General features: G+C 36.9%; 1 protein-coding gene across 3 annotated transcripts in view; it reads right to left on the bottom strand.

Annotated features, from left to right (window-relative positions):
- LOC127624017 (palmitoyltransferase ZDHHC14) overlaps window positions 1–21,768 on the bottom strand; it is an 85,751-nt gene that overhangs the window by 16,085 nt on the left and 47,898 nt on the right. The window contains exons 7-9 of one of the 3 annotated variants that reach the window (XM_052098618.1): window positions 20,957–21,066; window positions 12,677–12,779; window positions 9,182–10,365 (exon numbers count right to left, since the gene is read on the bottom strand). In XM_052098618.1, the coding sequence (XP_051954578.1) occupies window positions 9,949–10,365; window positions 12,677–12,779; window positions 20,957–21,066 (630 nt within the window). In that variant the 3' untranslated portion in view covers window positions 9,182–9,948. Of the gene's footprint in view, window positions 1–9,181; window positions 10,366–12,676; window positions 12,780–20,956; window positions 21,067–21,768 lie in introns of those variants that run through there. The other 2 variants (XM_052098619.1, XM_052098620.1) reach the window with 2 other exon arrangements.

Genomic DNA, 21,768 nt, shown 5'->3' with positions numbered 1-21,768 from the left:
TTTGACGGAAGTGTCGCTTGTTTTTCTGATGTATAAACAGTTTGCTATAGGCATTCACTAAAGTACAGGGGTTTCAGTACAACGACGCACAAGGGGCGTGGCCATGACATAAAACAAATGCGCATTATAGTGCCTTCTTTCCGCGGGCGTTTCATATTTTCATCGCGGGCTTTTCATAACAGCGACAGCAAACTGATGGAACAGCCATGGAGAATCTAAGACAAAATAGGGAAATCGGTAAATGTTTTTGTTGATGCAAATTTTGAATTAGGAGAACGCCTACACTACCACGTCACATTTTTACGCTGTACTGAAACCCCTGGAAATAAGTGACTGCCGTTTGCTATATGACCCAGTGTGATCGTTAAAGTGCGAAGGTTGTGATTTTATTATATAATATAGTCTACATGTAATACATGCATGTATCACAGTGGATTAGTGTTCAACTCTGTTAATGGTTTTTAATGAGGCAAGTAAACAAAGCTGTGAGGGTTTCCTTAAAAAGTTGTGAATTTATTAACATCCACAATATTCCAAATTTGCAAATGAAACCAACTGCTTTTGGCACATAATCACATGACCATAGTGTCACCTGGTTTGAATGGATGCATTAGATACCCAAATATATAACTAAAGCATATTTGTCATAGATAATACCACTAATATTGTCAACAGAACCTCAAAGAGAGATAAAGGCAGTGACGTTGCATTAAAGTTGTCTTTCTACCGCTGTATGAGTTTCAGAAACTCATATTGTCTCAAAACGCATCAGATTTTGAGACAATATGAGTTTCTGAAACTGGCAATCACAGGCTGTACATACAGACTAACAGTGAAGAAATTCTCTGTCATATCAACAAGTGCAGGTTGTATTTGAGGACCACAAATGAACAGATATTGTCAAATAGGAACACTGTCCATAAATTATTGTGCCTATGGACTGTCTAACATCTTACAAAAGGCAACGCCCTCTTTGTGCCTTTTCAATGGAGCACAACAATCGGTTTCCAGAGATAAAGCTCCCATTTATTTTCTCTGCAGAGAAAGTACATTTTAATGATAATGTATATGCCTTTCAAGGCAGACCTACCATGAGCTCTGAGATTGTTAAACAATAATGTATGCTTCTGTAGAATCCACAAGTCAGTGTTTTAAAAATAAATCTAGTTTGATAACCAAATTCCCAGATAACCGTAGAGAGATCCACCAATCAGATAATTGGCTGTTACCATGGAAACGCAAATCGGCCCACTAATTCATACATACACACATACATACATTATTTATTTATATATATATACATACACACATACATACATACAGTTGTGGCCAAAAATATTGGCACCCTTGGTAAATATGAGCAAAGTCTGTGAAAAAGGAATCTGCATTGTTTATCCTTTTGATCTTTCATTTTAAAAAAAAAAATAATCACAAAAATCTAACATTTAATTGAAGTAAAACAATTGAAACACGGGAAATATCTAATAATTAAATAAATATTTTACTCCAAAACCCATTCAATACTTTTTGCAACCTCCTTTTGCCAAGATTACAGCTCTGAGTCTTCCCTTATAATGCCCAATGAGGTTGGAGAACACCTGGCAAGTGATCTGAGATCATTCCTCCATACAGAATCTCTCCAGATCCTTCAAATTCCAGGTCCATGTTGATGGACTCTTCAGTTCACCCCACAAATTTCCTATTGGGTTCAGGTCAGGAGATGGGGATGGCCATGACAAAACCTAGATTTTGTAGTCAGTGTACCATTTTTGTGTTGATTTTGGATCATTGTGCTGTTGGAAGATCCTACCAGAGCCCATTATAAGCTTTCTGGCAGAGGCAGGCAGGTTTTGATTTTTTTATCAGTTGGTATTTGTTAGAGTCTCTGATACCATGTATCCAAACAAGATGTCTAGGACCTATGGCAGAAAAACAGCCCCAAAACATTAAAGATCCAGCACCACATTTAACCGTGGGCATTGGGTACTTCATCTCTGTTTGCACCAAACCCATCTCTGATGTTTCCTGCCAAAAAGCTCTCTTTTTTTTTTATTCATCTGACCATAGAACCTGGTCACATTTGAAGTTCCAGTAGTGTCTGACAAACTAAAGACACTTCAGTTTGTTGGATGAGAGCAGAGGCTTTTTTTTTCGTCTTGAAATCCTCCCCAAAAATCTGACCCAAGACCCAACTAATGTATGCTATTCTCCAGCTGTGATCCTTGGAGATTCTTTGGCCACTTGAACCATCCTCCTCACTGTGTGTGGAGACAATATAGACACACATCCTTTTCTGGGCCAATTCTTAAGATCTCCAGTTGATTGGAACTTTTTTTATTATTTCCCTGATGGTGAAAATGGGCATTTTAAATTCTTTAGCTATTTTCTTATAGCCACTTCCCATTTTGTGAAGCTCAACAACATTTTGCCGCACATCAGAACTATATTCTTTAGTCTAATCCACTGCGATTGATGATTAATGGAATTTAGCCTGTGTGTTACCTCAATATTAATACCCCTGTGAAACAGGAAATCATGGCTTAACAATTTCATGTTCCTAGTCACCCCGGTGCACAAAAAATGTAAAATATAAATGGGAATATACTTCAGATATATTTAACTCATAAGAATTTCTAGGGGTGACAATAATTGTGGCCAACGTATTTTGGAGAAAAATGTTTAATATTTAGATATTTCCCCTCTTTCAATTGTTTTACTTCAATAAAAGTTTAGATTGAAGTGAATTTTTGATAAAATATAGCATATATAGCTATATATATATATATAGCATTTTTGGCCACCACTGTATGTATTTATGTATTATATACAATGCTGTGGAAAAGTTTTAGGCACATAAGAGGTTTCACAACAGCATTTGTCTTAAGATGATTATATACAGGTGAAACTCGAAAAAATTGAATATCGTGTAAAAGTTCAATAATTTCAGTAATTCAACTTAAAAGGTGAAACTAATATATTATATAGACTCATTACAAGCAAAGTAAGATATTTCAAGCCTTTATTTGATATAATTTTGATGATTATGGCTTACAGCTTATGAAAACCCCAAATTCAGAATCTCAGAAAATTAGAATATTACATGAAATCAATAAAAAAAAAGGATTTTAAATACAGAAATGTCAGCCCTCTGAAAAGTATAATCATGCATATGTACTCAGTACTTGGTTTGGGCCCCTTTTGCATTAATTACTGCCTCAATGCGGCGTGGCATGGATGCTATCAGCCTGTGGCACTGCTGAGGTGTTATGGAAGACCAAGATGCTTCAATAGCTGCCTTCAGCTCTTCTGCATTGTTTGGTCTCATGTCTCATCTTTCTCTTAGCAATGCCCCATAGATTCTCTATGGGGTTCAGGTCAGGCGAGTTTGCTGGCCAATCAAGCACAGTAATACCATGGTCATTGAACCAGGTTTTGGTACTTTTGGCAGTGTGGGCAGGTGCCAAGTCCTGCTGGAAAATGAAGTCAGCATCTCCATAAAGCTTGTCTGCTGAAGGAAGCATGAAGTGCTCTAAAATGTCCCGGTAGACGGCTGCGTTGACTCTGGACTTAATAAAGCACAGTGGACCAACACCAGCCGATGACATGGCTCCCCAAACCAACACAGACTGTGGAAACTTCACACTGGACTTCAAGCATCTTGGATTGTGTGCCTCTCCATTCTTCCTCCAGACTCTGGGACCTTGGTTTCCAAATGAGATGCAAAATTTGCTCTCATCAGAAAAGAGGACTTTGGACCACTGAGCAACAGACCAGTTCTTTTTTTTCTTTAGCCCAGGTAAGACGCTTCTGACGTTGTTTGTTGTTCAGGAGGAATACGACATTTGAAGCCCATGTCCAGGACCCGTCTGTGTGTGGTGGCTCTTGATGCAGTAACTCCAGCCTCAGTCCACTCCTTGTGAAGCCCCCCCACACATTTGAATGGCCTTTTCCTGACAATCCTCTCCAGGCTACGGTCATCCCTGCTGCTTGTGCACCTTTTTCTTCCACACTTTTCCCTTCCACTTAACTTTCTATTAATGTGCTTTGATACAGCACTTTGAGAACATCCAACTTCTTTTGCAATTACCTTTTGAGGCTTTCCCTCCTTGTGGAGGGTGTCAATGATGGTTTTCTGCACAACTGTCAGGTCAGCAGTCTTCCCCATGATTGTGAATTCAACTGAACCAGACTGAGAGACCATTTAAAGGCTCAGGAACCCTTTGCGGTGTTTAGCTGATTAGAGTGTGACACTTTGAGCCTACAATACTGAACCTTTTCACAATATTCTAATTTTCTGAGATTCTGAATTTGGGGTTTTCATAAGCTGTAAGCCATAATCATCAAAATTATATCAAATAAAGGCTTGAAATATCTTACTTTGCTTGTAATGCGTCTATATAATATATTAGTTTCACCTTTTAAGTTGAATTACTGAAATTAATGAACTTTTGCACGATATTCTAATTTTTCGAGTTTCACCTGTATATCTTCAGCTTCAGTGTGTCAATAGGAAATATTAATGTTAGACTCCCAAACATTACTTTTGCAAATAGAAAAGATTAGAATAGTACAGATGTCATGGCTCCTGCAGAGTCCCCCACTGAACATCGTGTAAGTCTGAGATTACATAAAGAGACAGAAGCAATTGAGACAGCCTAAACTGATAGAAGAACTGTGGCGAATTCTTCAAGAAGCAACCAAGTACAACTGTGTCCAGGTGTACCTAGGAGAATTGGTGCTGTTTTAAAGGCAAAGGTGGTCACACCAAATATTGATTTAGCTTTTTTATGTTTACTGGACTTTGTATGAAGTGATAAATGAAAACTATTTATGTCATTATTTTTGAAGACATCCACACTTTACAACATGTTTCACAAATGCTTAAAACTTTTGCACAGTACTGCGTGTCTAATATAAAATATATATATATATACATACACACACACCGATCAGCCACAACATTAAAACCTCCTGCCTTATATTGTGTAGGTCCCCCTCGTGCCATCAAAACATCGCCAACCCACATCTCAGAATAGCATTCTAAGATTATATTCTTCTCATCACAATTGTAAAGAGTGGTTATCGGATTTACTGTAGACTTTGTCAGTTCGAACCAATCTGGCCATTCTCTGTTACCCTCTCTCATCAATGAGGCATTTCTGTCTACAGAACCGCTTCTCAATTTATTTTTTTGTTTGTTTTTGGCACTATTCTGAGTAAACCCTAGTTGTGTGTGAAAATCCCAGGAGAACTCCGGTAACTCAGATAACCGCTCTGTACAATTGTGGTGAGAAGAATATCATCTCAGAATGCTATTCTGAGATGCGGGTTGGCGCTGTTTTGGCGGCATGAGGGGGACCTACACAATATAAGGTAGGTGGTTTTAATGTTGTGTCTGATCGGTGTGTATATATATATATATATATATATATATATATATACACACACACCATCAGCATAAGATTATATATATATATATATATATATATATACACACACACGCTGTTGATTTAATATGTCAATTCAGTGTGATTATTTATATAAAATATAACGCAATTGATTATGCACTAATAAAGAATTTTCCTACTAACCAATTCAAGCTTGAAGTACCACCAGAATGCACCCTGAAAACCAGTGAAATGTGATGCAACCACAGCGAGGCGCAATTTGTACAGATATAACTCAAGAAGGCGTCCTGTGAGAAAAGCCATCAAGTCTATTTCGGACAGATTGACTCAATAGCAAAATGGATTGTGTAAGTAGGCTGAAGGCCAGCGATAGTCTTATGTTCAATGATATGAAAATAAAATAAACAATATGTTAACATCTAAAGCAACTTTTTTCTTCTCCATATGGTCCAATCAATGCATAAATCATCTGCCACAATAATGTTATATCTTTTGAATTATTTACAATTATTTTGATAATTATCATATAATTATATTATATATATCATTTATTTTGGGGCCTTTTCAGCAAATGTTGATATGCAAATAATTTGATTAATTAATCAGCTTATGTAATTAATTTGATAACCCTTCTGAATTTATATACAGTCTAGCGGCATGGCTATTTGAGTTTACATTTTATTTTTTATATAATTAATAGGGCTTTCAATCGATTCAAATTTGTAATTTAATAAATTACATGATGTGCCGATTAATTGATCAAAATGCAATTAATCACATATATGAATATTTGCTGGACGTCTCCTTAGTAAAGATAATTCACTATATACAGTGAGGAAAATAAGTATTTGAACACCCTGCTATTTTGCAAGTTCTCCCACTTAGAAATCATGGAGGGTCTGAAATTGTCATCGTAGGTGCATGTCCACTGTGAGAGACATAATCTAAAAAAAAATCCAGAAATCACAATGTATGATTTTTTAACTATTTATTTGTATGATATAGCTGCAAATAAGTATTTGAACACCTGAGAAAATCAATGTTAATATTTGGTACAGTAGCCTTTGTTTGCAATTACAGAGGTCAAACGTTTCCTGTAGTTTTTCACCAGGTTTGCAACACACTGCAGGAGGGATTTTGGCCCACTCCTCCACACAGATCTTCTCTAGATCAGTCAGGTTTCTGGGCTGTCGCTGAGAAACACGGAGTTTGAGCTCCCTCCAAAGATTCTCTATTGGGTTTAGGTCTGGAGACTGGCTAGGCCATGCCAGAACCTTGATATGCTTCTTACAGAGCCACTCCTTGGTTATCCTGGCTGTGTGCTTCGGGTCATTGTCATGTTGGAAGACCCAGCCTCGACCCATCTTCAATGCTCTAACTGAGGGAAGGAGGTTGTTCCCCAAAATCTCGCAATACATGGCCCCGGTCATCCTCTCCTTAATACAGTGTAGTCAGCCCTGTCCCATGTGCAGAAAAACACCCCCAAAGCATGATGCTACCACCCCCATGCATCACAGTAGGGATGGTGTTCTTGGGATGGTACTCATCATTCTTCTTCCTCCAAACACGGTTAGTGGAATTATGACCAAAAAGTTCTATTTTGGTCTCATCTGACCACATGACTTTCTCCCATGACTCCTCTGGATCATCCAAATGGTCATTGGCAAACTTAAGACGGGCCTTGACATGTGCTGGTTTAAGCAGGGGAACCTTCCGTGCCATGCATGATTTCAAACCATGACGTCTTAGTGTATTACCAACAGTAACCTTGGAAGCGGTGGTCCCAGCTCTTTTCAGGTCATTGACCAGCTCCTCCCGTGTAGTTCTGGGCTGATTTCTCACCTTTCTTAGGATCATTGAGACCCCACGAGGTGAGATCTTGCATGGAGCCCCAGTCCGAGGGAGATTGACAGTCATGTTTAGCTTCTTCCATTTTCTAATGATTGCTCCAACAGTGGACCTTTTTTCACCAAGCTGCTTGGCAATTTCCCGTAGCCCTTTCCAGCCTTGTGGAGGTGTACAATTTTGTCTCTAGTGTCTTTGGACAGCTCTTTGGTCCTGGCCATGTTAGTAGTTGGATTCTTACTGATTGTATGGGGTGGACAGGAGTCTTTATGCAGCTAACGACCTCAAAAGGTGCATCTAATTTAGGATAATAAATGGAGTGGAGGTGGACATTTTAAAGGCAGACTAACAGGTCTTTGAGGGTCAGAATTCTAGCTGATAGACAGGTGTTCAAATACTTATTTGCAGCTGTATCATACAAATAAATAGTTAAAAATCATACATTGTGATTTCTGGATTTTGTTTTTTAGATTATGTCTCTCACAGTGGACATGCACCTACGATGACAATTTCAGACCCTCCATGATTTCCAAGTGGGAGAACTTGCAAAATAGCAGGGTGTTCAAATACTTATTTTCCTCACTGTATATATATATATATATATATATATATATATATATATATGCATAATATGAGACTTATAATTGGCTTTAATTATTACCACTATACATTTAACATTTAATTCAGATAATAATTCAGATAATTCAAATACCAGTAAAGCATTTATTAGTCATTACAAAAAGTGGCTTTAGAATACAAGATATTGTTTGCTTTATTCCCCTATCATTAAACATAAGCCTACTGTTGCCTACAGTCCACTGCACTACATTTTTCAATTGAGTTTAACAATTTGTCCAATGTAGACTCAAAATGTTCACACAGGAGGCAAGACGATCCTGCTGTGTGAGGCATATATATATATATATTTTATACTATGGTCTATTCAAATACTTAATTCTGGTTGGCCGTAATATGTGCTTTAAAACCATTTAATGCAAAGGTATTTCCACTCTGCTGTCCTCCGTAATGAGACATTGTGAGAGTTTTATGCCTGTTCAAATGACCTCTGGATGTGATTATAGTGTATCAAGTCTGATGAGCCTCAGAGCCAGGATTAACCATCATATCACAGAACAAAACAGAGTCATCCAATGCCATCAGGAAAAAATCAGAAGAGAGACCAGTGTACATTAGCCCTGTATTATTGAGTCCAACCTGTAGATAATTAGAATATACCAACATTTTCCTAGTAAGGAAAGTATGGTTTGAAATTCAGCTATACTCTATTAGCATGGAGGGGGTGAGAAGAAAACCGGGACCTATCAAATGCATCCTTCGCTGACCCACAACACAAGAAGATTTTAATTTAATATGATAAACATAATCTAAAATTGCTGCACTGCTTAGCACACACCCACTAGAGGGCGCCGCTTGATCACACATCACTGACTGAAGCGCTGAATGCAGACTGTTTTATAAAATGCAGCCTTCTGCAGTTTAACAATCACGCAAGGCCATATCACGATCTCATTCTTAATGGATACAGATGTCTCAGAGGTCAAAGTCTGCAGGTGTCATAGTGTTTTGAATGGGTTTTCCCCTCATTATGTACTGTAAGTGCCACTTTTACAACTGTCACATGCCAAGTGCTGGATTTTCCTCATTACAAAACAAAACATGACAAAAAATGGAAATCAAATATTATGCGTTCTTAGGAGTGCCAACCTTTCTACATTCTGTGGCTATTATTATTTTTGGATTGTGCATATTATTTCACAGTTTTTACAGAGTGTGTTGTCTCCAAAAAATCCATGTAAATTTTTCCAATTATTCATACAGCTTTTCATTTATTCAAAATAAATGTGATATTACCGCACAACCCCGTGTCTGATTTAGAATGGGTAGAACACAAGATCTAGCGACCCGTAGATAAAGTTAGCCATTTTTGTTATTCCAGTCGAAATTTGCACTGAATATTTACAGCTGTCATTGGTTTTTGCAATGCTGGCAAGTGACCATGGTATAAGCGAGATAATCCAAGGATAGGTGTGTGCTAAACCATTCAAATGCACTTTGCGGATGTGGTTCTTCACCTCCATGTCGTGCATTAAAATTACTTAACACACACCTAGATATACCACACTTACATATACATATTGTGTGTGTGTGTATGTATCATTAATGACCATAAGTCAATGGTGTGGTATTGTACCGACATTTTTGATTCGATTATGTCATTCACAATGCTTTGTGAAATGAGTAGTTCATTCCCTCATTAAAGAATATAAACACACAGTCTGGTACCTGTCTTTTTAAAATTTTATATACATTTTTGCTTTAAATCAAAATTTGTAATGTGATTCATCTCAGAGCTGGTTGGATTGTTTCATGGTTTAGAACTCTTCATTGAAGATTGTTTTAAAAGTCTATGAAGAAAATGTATGGGAAAAATACTTCCGGAACCAAGACTGAAAAAGTGGGTATTCACGGTTCCAAAAGCCACTTTTAGTGCAGCTACTATTGAGAACAGCTTGCTTGTGTAATCCTGGAGTTGGAAGACAATATTTGGCCTTCACTTGGTACTCAAGAAGTTGTTAAGGGCTGCTGCTTCCATCAAAGTATTATTAACTTCCAGTAGAGGATGCTGTATGCGTGTTAAATATGTCTTTTTGTCCAGTTCAGCATTGAAACCAGTTCAAACCGAGCTGAGCTTCACCAAACCTCGCACAGAGTCTTCATGAAGCGAGTCCTGGTTGACTGGGTCAAAGAGCTGTGCCGGGTGAATGTGGTGACCCAGGTGGGTGGCACAGGGCAACGCTGCAGGCGGGGAAGGCGTTTCCTCCGGGCTGATGAAATGCTGATGGTGGAGGTGATGGTGGCAGTGGATCTCTGAGTCCCGCAGGGCCAAAAGCTCTCCCCCACAGCTCAGGCCAGGGATAGAGGATGGTAGCGAGGGCTGAGAGGGCCCTAGAGTGGAACAAGGGCCTCCCAGAGAGGTCTTAGACTGCAGGGCAGGTCCTCCACCCAAAATGATGGGCTGGCTGTGGAGGAGCGGGTTGGTGGCGGCCTGCAAAACGAATTTGGTGCTCTGAATGCATTGGTTTTGATCACACTGGGAGAAAGAGTGAAAGAGAGAGAGGGGAAAGGTGGAAGAAAATCAGACCCAAAGTTTTAAGAGGACAAAATGTTATTGAAAAAAATCAGGTCAGAGAAAAGGAGTTTTTGGTGGTTAGCTTAAAGGTGAAGTGTGTAATTTTAATGATTTATCCTATCCCAGAGACAACTATAAATGAGCCATTTGTAGGTAAAGTAGATAGTAAATAGACTTCACAAAATTATACTGAGTGTGTTATGAGATGTTATTAGCAGTTTTGTTTACTTAAGCTAATGTAATCATATCTGTAATCGCCATCAAATGAAGCTTTTCTCTTTTTATGTGACAGTGATAATCGTTTACTGTAATTTCTCAATTTATTTTACAAAAAAAAAACCATCACTCTTCATTCCAGCCCACATAAGAATGCAGTCAATTCCGCCATTCATGGTAATCTCCCATTCATTCCTATGGGAAGTTCTGCAAAGCTTGTCAGCGCGAGCAATGGTAACCAAGGGGGCCGGAGCTTAGTTAAGGGTATCTTAATACTGTGGAAGGCTTTGTTTTGAAAAGGTAATAAAACATTACTGTTACACATTGCTTTGTTTTCTTTCCTAAGAAGGAACTAAAGGCATTTTGACAAGAAAAGAAATATAAATAAATGGCAACATTTTAGAACTTTTGAAAATAAAGAAATCTTAAAATTCACATGTAAGAAGGTTAAGAAGTTTAGAGAGTAAGTGTAAAGAAACAAGGAAGGAAAAGTCAGGAAAATGTCAAATATACATAATTCAAACATTGTTTAAAATAAAATATGGAGGGAATAATTTAATAATTGCCATCAAATTAGTGGCTGATGAAACTGAACGCAAAGAGTGAGCCATCAGTATTCATGAGTGCTGTCTCATCAGCCCATACTGTCTCAAACTCATATTAATGCAGCTCTGTCAATATGTGTCTAACAAATGATTTAAATCACTGATCACATGTGTCTATGCAAACAATACAGGTATTTCACATTGATCAGTGCATGACACATATGGAACAAGATAACATTCCCATCAAGTTAATACAGGGATTTTTGTCAACCACAGAAGCCTTTTTACATCTGATATTCAAATAAATGTTGCCAGAATCTAAATGATGCTGTTCTAAAAACCTTGAAGTTGTTTGTACATAATTGATGATTTACCATGTCTACACAGTACTTTTTATTTAAGCTGCTTTTTTAAAATGCTATTTTTATAAAGATTCGATTGTTTTACCATTGTCCCAGACATTCCATCTTAAAATATGAAATATGTTTTTTAAACTATGATTATCTAAACAAACAGTGAAAGAAACAATCATCAAGTAGTAAAAGTATTGTTTAATTGTGTGTATTTAGGATATTTAAAATACACAATATGACATTAACCTTAGCACAACAAAATAGTAGGTAATTTTATTCCAAAACTGTTCAAAAAATGTAATTTCCACCACAGATTGAATTGTGATTTGAGATGTGATAGCATATTACATTTATTCATGACAGTTCTTGAACTGACAATGAATAAATTGTTGGACAATGTTAGGAGACAGATTAAAGGGATAGTTCATCTAAAAATGTTAATTCTCTCATGATTTACTCACCGTCATACCATCCCAGATGTGTATGACTTTCTTTCTTCTGCAGAGCACAAATTAAGATATTTAGAAGAATAATTCAGCTCTGTAGGTATTCACAATGCAAGTGAATGGGTGCCAACATTTTGAAACTCCAAAATCCACATTAAGGGATCATAAAAGTAATCCATTAACTCCAGTGGTTAAATCCATGTGTTCAGACATGAAATGATAGGTGTGGGTGAGAAACAGATCAATATTTATGTATTTTGTTTTGTCATAAATTTTTCTCTCTGCCATTAGGGGGCAAAATTAAAGAAGGATGTGAATCACCAAAAACAGGAGAATGAGAAAGTAAAGTGGAAATTGACTGGGCAGGGGGGATAATTTATAATAAAAAACAAAAAGGACTTAAATATTGATCTGTTGTCTGGAGTACTTTTATTTTGCCCTTTGTGGATTTTGGCACCCATTCACTTACATTGTATGGACCTAAAGAGCTGAGAAATACAATCTTCGATTGTGTTTAGTAGAATAAAGAAAGTCATACACATCTGGGATGGCATGAGGGTGAGCAAATGATGAGATAAGGTGAACTATCACTTTAAATAAACCAGGTTGTTTAAAGAGAGATTCTTTTCTAAAAGTCCACCACAGAGACAATTACAGCAGTCTGGACACACGCATACACTCTTGGCGAGAGGTCAGAGTTTTGTTGTCCTACCATTTGACTCTGGACTTGATTGGAGGGGCAAGCACCGGTGCCGTTTGTCTGGGCTGCAGGCTGTGGGGTGTCGGGTTGGACAAATCCTCTCCTGTCAATCAAACTGTATAGAGAAACAGGAAGTGGATGATGTATTCGAGTCGTGAGTCAGAAATAGTGGGTGAGAGAGCCAGAGAGAAAAGGATCTGTGTGTGTGTGTGTGTGGCCAGAGATTATTTAGCAGAGATGGGCCACTTCTATTTATATGAATGGGAAAAACTGGAATGGCCAGCGAGAAGTTATAGCGCCCACGGTCAACGGATGTAGAAAGGAAATCCCGCCTTACAGGTAAAAGTGCCTTTAGTTGGAAGCCTTTTAGATACAGACATCGCCTGTCAATCAACCTACTAACGCCCATGCGCATTTAGGATTCCAATATTAATCAAATTTTATTGTTGATTTGAAATATGTTCTTTGATCGTAATCAACAACCGTTTTTGAGATTTCGGTCTTTCCCCATTCATGTAGATAGGAGCTGCCCTGGCATGACTGGAAATAGCCTTCCGATAGCATTCTAAAGATGGCCGACAGTGGACTGACTTGCTAGAAAGACTTTGTTGTGGCTCTGTTCCAAACCATAGTGAGCTGCCTACATAGACTGCATTAGAAGGCTTCATAGGCATGCTCCTGAGGCCAAGGCTGTTCCAAAAGGTAAAGATTCTTTTGGCCAAATACAAAGGCAGCATTGCATGAATCCTTTATGGAGAATGCAATCCCATCATGCATTGCAACATGCTCAGTAAAACCTTAATCCAAGATGGTGAACGAATCAAACAAAATAAAAATACTTATATTTAATTCAATATTGAAAAGTAATGATAAAAATAGTTGAATACAATTTTTAAAAAGACAATTTTACCCAATATTTGTGTTGGCTCTGTTTTTTGTTTTTTCATAACAGCATTGTACGGTTAGCTTAGCAACATGCTAAGAACCAAAATCTATTGAGCGCAACAGTTGGATTACAGATATAAAAACCCCATTCATTGTTTCCAAAGGAGAATTGATTATTAACGATAACTTTCAAACATTTAAAGACAAACCTATCTTGAGCTCAGAGTTTGTTAATCTCTTGTATATGCTCCTGTTGAAAACATCAGTCTGCATTATTTCAACTTCATTTGTAAAAAAAAGTATTTTATAGCCGAATTTTTGATGAAGAATTACGCTAGAAAATCACTGTTTAGAGAGCGTGCAAAACGAGCCCAGCAATGACTATGACAACGACCCAGCACTGTGAATCGAGTAGACCTCCAAACACTCTCTACTTACATATTTTTAATATAAATATTTTGCAATATGCTTAAAATGTATTGTTTCTATACTTATATAACTTAAAATCAATAGTTTTATAGATTTTCATAGTTTTTATTTCGATTACATAATTTGCAATGCTTTGTGGGTTCATGCATACAATAAAAGACGTTCAATACACTGTTTGTACAACATTTTCAAATACTTCTCTGCTTCGTTTGTAGTTTGTAATGTTGTGATTCACCTCAGAGTTGGTTAGTTTGAAGTCAGCTGTGCTGAGTCAGACCAATAATCATTTTGACTAACATTTGGGCAAAATGGTACATTCTTGTGGCACAAATATTTTTGGAAACATTCTGCTTTGCATATTTGACTCAACAATAATATTGTTATTTTTATTATTAAAATATTCATAATGCCTATTATGTTTTATTGTATTAGTAGAATTATTATTTAATTGTCATGTAAAGAAGCAGAAATAAAAAAATTATTTAAAAAATATTATTACAAATTTAAATCGCAAAAAGTGCGAGTTGCTGTTTACACTGTAAAAAGTGGTTAAAAAACCCCTGCAATTATTAACTTAAGTAACTATTTCTTCAGGTTGTTTATTGATATACATTTCAATTGATTTGAACCGATTAGCTCTTGATTTGATTCGTTTGTGAATAATTTGGATCTATTTCAGTTATAATGTTGCTTCAAAATGAAAGAAATTCTCTGTCAGATAATGTAGTAATTATACAGGGAACCTTCTAACTTGTTACATTATCAAAATATTTATTTAAAAAACTAACAACACTGCCTAAACTATGCAATTCAATTGCAATATGTTTAACAGATATAATAATCAACACAACCAAAACGGAAGTAAATTATAAAGTGAAAGTAATCAAGTAATTGAAGAATCGATATCACAATTAATCTTAAAATCTTTATTTTTACCCTGCCCTATTATTTCTACTTGATCGAACTCTTAAAAGGAAAATTCCGGGTACAATACAAGTTCAGCTCACTTGACAACTTTTGTGGCACCCATTTAAAAAAAATCTATAGTTCTTGCAAATTAGCTGCAAACTTGCCACAAATTCGCCACTAATTATTTTCTCATGCAAATGAGCTTGTGATTTGCTGCAAATGTTTGCAGCTCTTCACCGGTAGTGGTGAACATGCAGCAAATCTTTGGCAATAATGGACAATTTGCTGCAAGTTAACCTTGATGTTTGCATTTTTTTTTTTTTTTTTAAGAAGGGACATAAATTTTTGTGTTGATCAATATTATGCAACAAATGCTGTCGACTGAGATTAACTTGTATTGAACCCGGACATTCCTTTAAAATTGGTTTTGTTGGTGTAACCTTATTTATTCATGTGATTGTCAATATTTTTCTTTTTAATCTTAATGGGTTAATTCACCCAAAAATTATTTACATTTACATTTATGCATTTGGCAGACGCTTTTATCCAAAGCGACTTACAGAGCCCTTATTACAGGGACAATCCCCCAGAGCAACCTGGAGTTAAGTGCCTTGCTCAAGGACACAATGGTGGTGGCTGTTGGGTTTGAACCAGTGTACTTCTGATTAACAGATTACCAGTTATGTGCTTAGACCACTACACCACCACCACTTCATTATTTACTCACAATCATGCCTAGAGACTGCAATGGCAAGATGTACAGTGGAAAATTAGTTATACTTTTGGTCTGTTCTCTCCCAAAAACAACTGGATCGCTTCAGAAGACATTGATGAAACCACTGGAGTGTGGTTAATATGCTGACATTATCTCCTTTTTTGGAGCTTAAAAGTTTTGGTCACATATACTTTAATTGTATGGACCTAAAGAGCTGAGATATACTTCTAAAAATCTTTATTTGTATTCTGCAGAAGAAAGTCTTACACATCTGGGATGGCATGAGGGTGAGTAAATGATGAGAGAATTTACATTTTTTGGTGAACTATCCCTTAAAGTCAAACCAAAATATTTTTACTTCATCATATGAAGCACTTTTTTATGTTAATATTGAAAGCATTATTAAATGGGTAAAGTCACTTCTGAGGTACCATTTTAGTTAGGATGTTGCCTTATGAGATAGACAGTAGACAACAAGGCAGCCCACTAGGTTTTGAAACATAGTTTGTGTGGAGTCCTCCTCCAACGCAACATGCCCACACACAGAGCAGATGGCAGGCAGCGAGGCTGTGCCCACTTGTGCTTTATATTCCTGGCTCCATACGAAAGTCATTAATGGTGTGCGGAACTCTTGTGTGGGTATGTAAGCAGGTTTTGACGTCAGCAAGCCTCCTCACACACCAACACACCATCTGATCCAATTCAGGAACATTCCTCGGTTATCTAAGATAATCACTCTTCCTGGAGTGAGAATGCTGATTGGTTGTTGCCTCTCATATTCAAATGAATGTGTTAGAATCCTGCTGAGGTCATCATTCATTTTACAAGATCAGCATGAATCCTTGGGCTGATATCGCGCCAGGGTAATGATTTTCTGAGGAAGTTGATGAACATCTTATTTGAGACTGACTTTTTTCCTTGAAATTGGAATTAAATTATCTGATAGAGAGATATGAATGATGAATGAGGCTACAAGGCTTTGTAGGGATGTAGAATAGGAAACAAAGAGAGACAATGGCTATGTTCAGCATGGCATACCACTAAACAACTTGTATATTGCAAAAATATTATAATGCCAATTTTCTGTATGAACTTACCGAAAGGACTTATTACATTTGACAAAAGGTGCAATATACAATATACTGTATCACACAATGCAATGAGCTCAACTTCACCTTCCATTTCCAGTGTGACAAATTAACCATGATTTTTAGTGGCGCTTGCACAGCTTTTTGCTTATCCTTAGGGTTAAGGATCTGAACAAACCTCTAACAGACCCTCTTATTATATTAAATATTAAACTTTGGTATGTATTTCATCCTACTGTTTGTGCTACGGACATAAATTAATGAATGATTAATCATGAGGCATGATGACTTTCAATTTTCGCTTTGCAGACAACAAAACGGTTAAGAAAAAAACATGTTAGGATTACATTAAAGAAGCCATATCAAGAGACCAGAATATAATAAAGACTTGATGGTAATCTCATCACTTTAGCTAGCAAGCAATACACAAAATACTCTTGCAAACACATAGCAACATGCTAAAAACCACTAAGCATTGTGGCTATGTTTTTCAAGGGCAAGCACAATGTAAAAATCTAGTAAACATAGTAAATATATCTTTCTTGACTTTTTATTTGATGGACTGCCAAAAGTTACAACAATGTTTATATGTAATTGATTTAAAAATGCTATATTTATCCCATCTATAGGCCCATATCTCTCATTCTAAACCTGATATTCTAAATGCAATACTTTTCTGTACTTGTGCACTGAAAGATGAGATGTTGTTAATGTTGTTGCCTTTATGTTATTTGTTTATAAACATTTGCAATAAAGAAATGTTTAAAAAAAAAAAAAAAAACATCCATCCCAAAGGAGCAGCCACAGCCATCTGCTGTAGGACGGAGGAGCCCGGCTGCCTGGAAGCGGAGGAGGGGCTCCCAACCAACCGCCTGGAGCGGTTAACGTGCCAGGGGCGGGGGAGACCCCTACCGTCCACCAAAAACGCGGCGGGGTATTCTGTCCGGCAGGGGCCAGAGGTCTGCCTCCAATCAGTCCAGGGAGGCACAGCTGTCGTCCATTAGAGGGTGGAGGAGTGGCCGAAGACCAAGCTACGGAGTATCGGAGAACCGGCGAGTAAGTGTTTTTTTCTCTCTCTCGTTCCACTCTCTTTTCCACTGCCGCTCCGTGTTGGCCTTTCCCTCTCTTTTTAAAATGTTTTGTTAATTTGGCACGATCGTCGTTACGGCGTGTAGGTGCCACACTTTATTTTTTGTATCTCTCCCCTTGTCCCCTTCCTCATCCAGGTAGATGGGCTGACCTGCTGGCAGACGGTGCGGAAGGCATGCCCCTCCCCAGGGAAGGGGGGGGTATGTCATGCCGGGGGCTACCCGGCCTGAGAGAACGAGGGAGGAATGTGGCAGGGCGGAGGGTGGGTCTGGGTAGTGATTCCGCACACCCGGCCCCTAATCAGGCTAATCAAGCCTCAGAGAGAAATAAAGGCTGACTGGAAGCTGCAGTGCGACAGAGAGAGAGATTTACGGACAGTTGTCCAACATCTTTGTGTATTTTTCTTTTTGTTTCAGTTTTACATTAAACTATTATTTATATTGTCAAGCCGGTTCTAGCCTCCTCCTTTCCATTAATCCCTTTACAAGTAGTCGTACGTCTTCTATCCCACGTCCGTATTGTGTTTTTTTTTTTATTATTATTGTTTTTGTTCTACAACTGAATATAAAAGACTTGATCCAATGAAAATGATTCAATGAAAATGGATCTCATCTTTGGACACAATGGGCCTCATTTATGAATCATTCATACATTTATCAGTAAATTGGGAGTAATTTATGCATAAAATGAACCTTCCCGAATAGATTCACAAATGCTGCATACATCCCAAATTTGTTTGTAAAATGTTTGTATGTTAGTGAATTCGAAACATTCGTAAATTAGGGTGCGTGCACGTTCATTCACAATGATCATAATCCATCCCCAAGAAAATAAAGGAAACATTTTTTTCACAACAAATCCATTATTGCACATGAATTTAATACATATTTTATGGCTCAGCAGAAAAATTGGCTCAACATTTTAAACTAGTATTGTTAATAAACAAGAGTGGGGAAAAGTTACACAACTCCTTTTGTTTTATAGAAACCGATGAAAGTAAAATAAGTGAAATCAAAAAGAAACTGTCAAATAAAGACATTTCTAATTTAGTTATTCATTTTATTAAGAAATACAGCTCTTAATTGACAGCTCCATTATCTCACTGATTAAATGTATCAATTAGAGAAAGTGAATTCACAAATATTTTGGAAAAAACTGTCATTACTCCTATTTGTAAATCAGCGGACTCTAGGGTTGCACAGTAGACCAGTGCTACGGTAGTATACTAAATACTGGTGGTGCCACAGTATTTTTAAACTATAGTACCGTTAATACGATTGTATTACTCATTTAATTCTTTCCCAATTAAAAATGCATGATGACGGTAAAGTCACTAAGTTCGCGCTTATGATAAGATCAAGTCCCTGAGGCGTGCGATCAAACCGGAACGTGTGTAATCTGTATTTGTGCTGTTGTTTACCAGGAGACCGGGGCTGAAGCAGTTATAATAATGAAACTGCTGCTCAAAACAGTCTTTTCAATGTTACAATATCTTTATTTTTATGTTACAAACTTTCAAATAATCACAGAAATAATGGAACAAATGTTTAAAGACGTGGCCTTTTGAACTGGCTGTTTTGATGCGGCGAAAAACCCATTCAAGCCTTCTCCCTGTTCATCCATCAGTTATTTTCACCACTTCCGGAGCAACAAGGGGAATTTCAAAGAACCACCTTTGCTATGACAAACTGTGTTAAGAATTACTACTTGGTATCATGATACTTTAGCTGGTATAGTATTGTAAGATATGATTATGGAAACATGACAACCCAAGTGGACTCCAATTTGGTCTCTAATTATCGCCCAATATTGATTTTATGCATTTTTTCAAAGGTCTTAGAGGATAATAATCTCCTACATCCACATCAGTTTGGTTTTAGGTCTCAACATTCTAAGGAAACTGCAAATTGCTACTTTTGGGAAAATGTAAGGTGTTCTTTAGATCAGGGGTGTCGTGGGAGCAGTGTTTAATGACCTGAAAAAGGCTTTTGATCAAGTTAACAATTACATTCTCCTGTCTAAGTTAACTGCATTTAATTAGTAAACAAAAATCTGAGTGGTTTGCTTCTTACCTACAACACAGACAGCAATGTGTGGAAAGTGATCAGGAAAAGTCACCTTTTATTAACAACAACATAGGAATACCTCAAGATTCAATTTTAGGTCCATTGCTTTTTAGTTTGTTTATATATGATCTGCCAAGTTGTTGCCCAGATAGTAAAGGTCAGCTTTATGCTGACGGCACTGTTTTTCATAAATTAGCTAAGCCACCTGCCAAGTTAGCAGAAATCTTAAATGCTCAACAGGAGAGAATATCCCAGTGGCACAAAAAAAAAACCTCACTTTAAAAACTAGGAAAACAGTTTTTATATGTTTCTATAATAGAGAGTAAAAAGAAAAAGTAAAATTAAAATACAAAATGAAGACATAAAAGAGCAAAATAAGTTTTTAGGTATTATTTTAGATCTCACATTTGACAAACATACAGTATAAAGAAACTTTCCAAAAAGATAAAGATCAACTTAAATTGTTTCAAACTGATTAGATGGTACATTTAAAAGCAGACACCTGAGCTTTTTATGCATGCAAATATTTTCTCCCACATGTCATATTGTATCACAGTTTGGACTCAAACTAGTAAATCCACAACAAACCATATAATGTCACTTTATAATCAGGCTTTAAAAAGAATGGTCAATAAACCAAATCGATGCCATACATTATTGTTATATGTATAAAAAAAGCATAATTGTCTTAGTTTGTTTTTTATAAATTTGTCATACATAAAATTAGTTCTAATTTTTTTACTTATCCTTTTTTCATATATGTTTCCAGGGTTGGGAGAAACCTTATTATTTTTGTAATATAATATTTTCCTTTTTATTTTTCAGATGTTTAGTTAGTTTTGTTTCTTTAGTTTTCTTATGATTTTTATTATTTTAAGGGAAAAGCCTATCTAGGGACCTTAGATGCAAATTAGCATATGCTATGTAATCCCCATGTACAATGCACCTTTTTTAGTCTTTGTTCAGAAATCATGTCTTTGTACTGTCCTTAAACAAGCAAATAAATTCTACACTATATACTGCACAGTATGCAGTACTCTAGTATTTTATTTCAAATGCAGCCAGAGAAACAAAGAACAAAACATAAAACAGAGAGGGGTCTTGCACTCACCTCGGTGGTAGAGGCCCGCAGAGTGCAGAGCAGCAGTTGGTGATGAAGTTGCCATGACTGTAGGGGTTGTAGTTGCCTTTGCCTCGTTTGGATGACCATGAACCTTTGATCTGAAACAGCAACATGACTGTTGAGAACTACATTAGCTAAGAGGGACAGGCTGCCAGCATCAGAGCAGATCCACAGATACTGAGAAAAACAGAGCCGACAACCTGCCCGACTAGACCCAGACACTGATATAACAGTATGATGTTTGGGGTTCATTATCTTTTGCTTCATACTTGGCATTAAAGGTGCAAAAGTTTTACTCCTGAAGAAATTAATTGTAATTTTGAAACATGTATAAAATCGTCAGCACTCATATGAAATAAAGACCCCAGTCATATCAGTAACCTTATAAAAGCTGTTTTCTTCACGGAGGTGGTCCCCTTATGGGGGATGCCATGTTAGATCACATGATTAAATTAATACTACTCACTTAATCTCAATAACTGCCCTGTTATTGGACACTTTCACTCTGAATAGTGAATTTTTACAATGGCATTTGTAACTGAAAACTATTGTGTTTGAATGATGCTTCATCCATGCTCCTGGCTGTCAGTGTAAGTCCCAGACGACATAAACAAAGAAAATACTGAGTGCACCTTTAAGGTGAGAAATACTGTAGCGGTTTAAAAAAAAAAAAAAAAAGGTATTTTGAAGTGTGCATTAACTGTCTTGTAACTACTGTTTAAACTTGTTCAAGGGTCTCGTTTGATCTTGGTTTCTAGTCTAATACCCAGAGGGACAGATTTGAATAAGACTTTTATACG

This window comes from Xyrauchen texanus, chromosome 30 (assembly GCF_025860055.1).
Source record: "Xyrauchen texanus isolate HMW12.3.18 chromosome 30, RBS_HiC_50CHRs, whole genome shotgun sequence".
NCBI classification, from domain to species: domain Eukaryota; kingdom Metazoa; phylum Chordata; class Actinopteri; order Cypriniformes; family Catostomidae; genus Xyrauchen; species Xyrauchen texanus.
This window is presented reverse-complemented; position numbering and strand designations above follow the sequence as displayed.